Source organism: Penaeus chinensis, chromosome 21 (assembly GCF_019202785.1).
Source record: "Penaeus chinensis breed Huanghai No. 1 chromosome 21, ASM1920278v2, whole genome shotgun sequence".
Taxonomy (NCBI): Eukaryota; Metazoa; Arthropoda; class Malacostraca; order Decapoda; family Penaeidae; genus Penaeus; species Penaeus chinensis.
Genome location: NC_061839.1, coordinates 22869289 through 22874288, shown reverse-complemented (window position 1 = coordinate 22874288; position 5000 = coordinate 22869289). Strand labels below are relative to the sequence as shown.

At 51.5% G+C, this 5000-nt stretch overlaps 1 protein-coding gene across 13 annotated transcripts in view; it reads right to left on the bottom strand.

The window, feature by feature from the left end:
- Positions 1–5000, bottom strand: part of LOC125036550 (protein couch potato-like) — a 252363-nt gene that overhangs the window by 31239 nt on the left and 216124 nt on the right. For all 13 annotated transcript variants that reach the window (XM_047629241.1, XM_047629242.1, XM_047629238.1 and 10 more), the window contains one exon: positions 1450–1512. In XM_047629241.1, coding sequence (XP_047485197.1) covers positions 1450–1512 — 63 coding nt within the window. The remainder of the gene's footprint in view (positions 1–1449; positions 1513–5000) is intronic.

Below are 5000 nucleotides of genomic sequence, written 5' to 3'. Positions count from 1 at the left end.
CCCCCACCCCCTTCCCCTCAGAGTGAAATAACCTCCCTTTGCCCTTTACTAATCAAAAATATCTTTTAGGACTTCTGACCTCTCTTTTCCCCCTTCCTCGGCGTCTTGAACCCCCTTAACCAATAAAATATGTCCGAAGCCGCGGATTTCCTCCGGACGAGCTCACACGACGCACATCCAACGCATGCTATTTATTCATCCGCCTTTTTTTTCCGTTTTTTTTTTTTTTCCCCGTAATTTTCGCCATCACGTGATATACACCTAACCGCGGCTCGGAATTCTGTGATAACCTCAACTAATGAAACTTTAATACTATAAAATTACCCGGGCTTGTCCCTTTATGAAACACAATAAACACGCTAATGTCAAAACGATCTTCCTGCAGCTCAGCGCCCTTCGCTCCCCGACCCGAGGAGACCAGAGGAACACCCAGGTATGCGAGTCTACCTTGAAAACTATTACATGTTGTTTTTTTTTTCTTTGTCTTCTCTTTCTTCTCCTCCTCCTGTCCTTCCCTTCTTATTCTATTCAATTGCTCCCTTTTTCTGCACGGGGATGTGGGTGACAGTTCTAATGCGAAGTTGAGGTTATTATTCTCAAATTGTTAACTTTCTTCGATCACAAATTCTCTCTTTCTCTCTCTCTCTCCTATCTCTCTCTCTCTCTCTCTCTCTCTCTCTCTCTCTCTCCTATCTCTCTCTCTCTCTCTCTCTCTCTCTCTCCTATCTCTCTCTCTCTCTCTCTCTCTCCTATCTCTCTCTCTCTCTCTCTCTCTCTCTCTCTCTCTCTCTCTCTCCTATCTCTCTCTCTCTCTCTCTCTCTCTCTCTCTCTCTCTCTCTCTCTCTCTCTCTCTCTCTCTCTCTCTCTCTCTCACTCTCTCTCTCTCTCTTTCGTAGTGACATTAACCCCCGGTTCTGCAAGGATACCTCCTTAATCCTCTTCCCAATCCCCTGCCCCTACATATACCCCCCCCTCTGTATTACCTAAATCCTCTTGAATGTTAGCGGGCCTCATAATGACGGCACACGCATTTCCTGTCCTGTTTTCCTCTCCATTACTTTTTAATGAACGCAAGACAAATCTTTCCTTCCCCTCTAGTCTACAACCAAGCCCGAAGGGAGCCGGGTAGGACCTACCTAATCAATTTACTCGAGTTTTCTTTTATGGCTCTGAATCCCCTCCCTTAATGGGCCACACGATGGCCATTCCCTTCGCTGGCCACCTAACGCTTGTCAAAAGCCTATCCTATACACACATGACCTAACAGCCACACCTCGGTGCTACCGAAACACGGGTTGCGCACCGTAGAGTTTTGTCCGCGCGCCCGCCTTGCGTGTGGTGGTGTGACATTGGCACGATCACAGGCAGGCGGGCGGGCGGAGGGTCGTGGGTGGGCAAGGTGGGCGTGGTGTAGTGTAGAGTGGGCGTGAGAGTGGGGTGGGACTTACCTGTAAATCCTGTTTAGCAGCCTCGGCTCCTGCCCGCGTGCTGAACGTGACGAACCCCACCGGCTGGAAGGAAAGGGGAAAGTTAGTGCGCGCTCCACATGCACGGGCCTCGGCGGCTCCGCTAAACTCCACTCGTCCCCACTCTGTTCGGTGGACGGAGGAGCTTCCACTTTAGACATTACTTGCTATAGGTAACATGGAAGAAATACAGTGACTACACTTCGAGTTTACACTTAGGAGAAATGCTTTTCTTGTACCAATACTTGCCATTTGGAGACTTCTAATCAGCAGAATTAAAACGAAAAAAATAAAATAAACAAACAAAGGACCAGCGTGACACCCAACCGCTTTACCAAATTCCTAAAATAATGAAAACAAAGAGAACCTCACGCCCACGCGCCGGTGGAGGGTTCTCAACCTCACCCCCTCCCCTCCATGACCCCCCCCCCCCTCGCAGGCATGTCTCCGCAGCGAAGCAGTGAATGCAAAAAGCCCGAACCCAATCGTCGAGTGGTCGAGTCGCCGAGCGCAGTCGAGTACCCTAACCTTTGGCGCCCTTCGTGGAGATAGAACAAAAAAACAATAATAACCGTGACCTCACGACAAGAATTCCCGGAAGAGAGTGGGTTTAAGAAAACAAAAAGAAAGGAAAAAGAAAAAACATACAACGAGAGCCATCACTCTCGAGGTGCGCAGCGTCGACGACACACAGACGCGCAGAGAACATTTTTACGGGCGAAAGGCCTTTGTGGTTTCTACTTACAGATACATGCAGGCAGTACCTCCCAAATCATGCCTCTTGTTTTCCTTTTTCAAGTAATCAATAGCCGACGCCGCTGGAGGCAATAATCATCCTAAGTCCTCGGGGTCAGAGAGCCGAGTATGGCGAGTCCTGCGTGGAGTGGGGAGGGAGGGGGTGGGTGGAGGTGGAGGAGTGGGGAGAGGGGGGGAAAGGAGGGGGCAACACAGGCCACCGGTAACCAAGGGAAGGGCGGGGGGAGAATGGAGGGGGGGTAACAAGACCCGTAAACCACGTGACCAGAAGGTCGAGTCAACACACGACAGGTGAGGGGAAACCAGGTGTTCCCCTCCTCCCCTCCCTCCCCACACACTCACTCCCCCGGGTACATCTACCTGTCCCCTGCCCTTTCCCTGCCCCCCTCATGCCCCACCCCCCGCCTCAGTAACGGCCCTCAGGCACGCAATCGCCCCGGCCGGAGGGAGCGCCACAATGCACCGGCCGCCGCCCGCCGCCCTCACTCCGCGCCGCCGACCGTCGCGAACCCGCCGCCGTCGCCGCCGCTGCCATCGCCGCCGCCGGTCGACCAGACCGCATGACAGCCTCGGGGCTTTCGCGATCCACTATTGCTTCTCCTCATGACTCGGTCTGCGTTCCCCGCGCGCTCGTTCATTCATGAGTCATGGGCGCTGCTACGAATGAGGGGGAAATGAGGAACTTCGTGGAGAGTGGACAAGTGGATCGCTGGACACACACACACGCACGCACGCACACACACACACACACACACACACACACACACACACACACACACACATGCTGTGGGTACCCCTTTCCGATAGCGATAACACGGATGCGGCAAGAATAAGGACGACTTTTTACGTGTTCGCACAGGACAAAGCTATCAATTATTACCGCGAGGATTGCTTCGGGGGAAACACGTCAGGATAAATCGGTTAAAAATATGTTTTTCTTTTGCTGTTGTTGTCCGCGGATTAAATCTTACAAAACTCCCGTTATGGCTGGGTTAGTTTGCTCAAAATATTATAATCGGAGGGTTGGGATCGGTATGCCGACTCCCCGGGCGTTGCCGAAGGTAAAACAAAGACCCTTCAAACAAGGGAAAGGGAAAACGAAGATGAAACAATCTTTCATAAAGAAGAAAACGAAAAACATAAAACGTAGGACAAGAAGAAGAAAACGGAGGAGAAAATTCCGGCCGTCTGTTTTGCTATGCCCGTTCGCCCGTCAGTGTCCGCCCCGCCTCCGCCGCCTCATCAAACTGTCCCTTCCAGTTCTTGGAAAATGCGGCCAGCCACTCCCCCACTCCCCCTACAAGCCCAACCCCCGCCCTCCCGTCACTACCACACTCCACCATTCCCCCCCGCCACGCCCCCCTTCGCCCACGCCCACTCCCTGCCCACTCCACCCCTCGCCCACGCCCCTCCCTGCCCCCCCTCGCCCACGCCCCCACCCTGCCCATGCCCCCTCCCTGCTCACTCCCCCCCTCGCCCACGCCCCCTTCCTGTCCACTGCCCCCCTCGCCCACGCCCCCTTCTTGCCCACTCCCCCCTTTTGCATTTCGGTCAAGAGCAGAAAACCGCACGACTATGCTTTCGCCTCGATTTAGCGCTTATCAACATAACCGCATAATAACGTGGAATAGAATGAATGAATATAAACGAATACAAAAGAAAAGAAAAGAAAAAAGAAATACTGGTATCCCCCCCCACCTCCACCCCCACTCTCATGAGTTGACCTGTTTATCGAGTCTCCAGTTAAGTGGCATTCGGGCACTGTCAGCGTTGCAAGTGCCTCGCCATGGCCAAATATCTGTCTGAGGTTACACGCACCGAGATCCAGCGACGGCGAGCGAGTAGCGTGACCAGGAAAAAAACATTTGCCAACCTCTCGACCTCAATTTGTCTCCCACCTTCCCTATTGCAACCTCTCACACCTTCTTCGCCCCTATTCCACACTCTTATTCCAACCTCTCACTTCGCCAATCCAGATCTTTCGTTACGTTTCTCTGTTCCGACCTCTCGCTCTCCTACCCCCCCCCCTCATCTATCGCAACCTTTCACCTACCCAACCTCCGCCGCCCCCTCCCCCCCCTCACAACCTCATCTCTGCAACCTTTTCCTATTTCAACCTTCCACTCCTTACATCAGGGGTTCCCAACATATGCCATGGGGTAATTTTTTTGGGGGGGAGCAATATGAAAATTATGATTTCTAATTAAACTGGCTTATGCCTCACCTACAACTACCTACAGGTGACTATCTCCCACATCAATACAGTATTCTTCCCCTATGGCTATCGGCAACATTTCACTATTAATAACTAGTGACAGCTGAATCTGAAAAGATGGCAGACACTGGGGAACCGCTGCTCTAGACCTTAAGCCTTGTCTCTTTATTCCCACCTCTAAGCCTTCCAACCCCCCCTTTCGCGCCCCCCCCCCTTTTCCCCTTCTCCTCCCCTCCCTCCTTTAAACCTCCCAAACTCCTCTGCCACAATTTCCCTCAACCACAAAGGAGGCAGAAGAACGCATTTGCGTCACCGTGGAGTGCCTCGTGTCTTGACTGAAAATCCGTTTTTCAAAAAGCAAAATAATTTTCGTGGGGCCACCAATATTTTTAAAAACATATTTCTAAGAACACAAAAGATGAGCAGGTAAATATAATGCCTTTGCTATTCATTTATCAGGAATATTAAGAACAAATTAAAATAGCAAGACGCATAATGGCAGTAGCAGTAATAATGGTGACGGTAACAATAAAGAGACTAGTAATAGCAAAACTAATAGCAA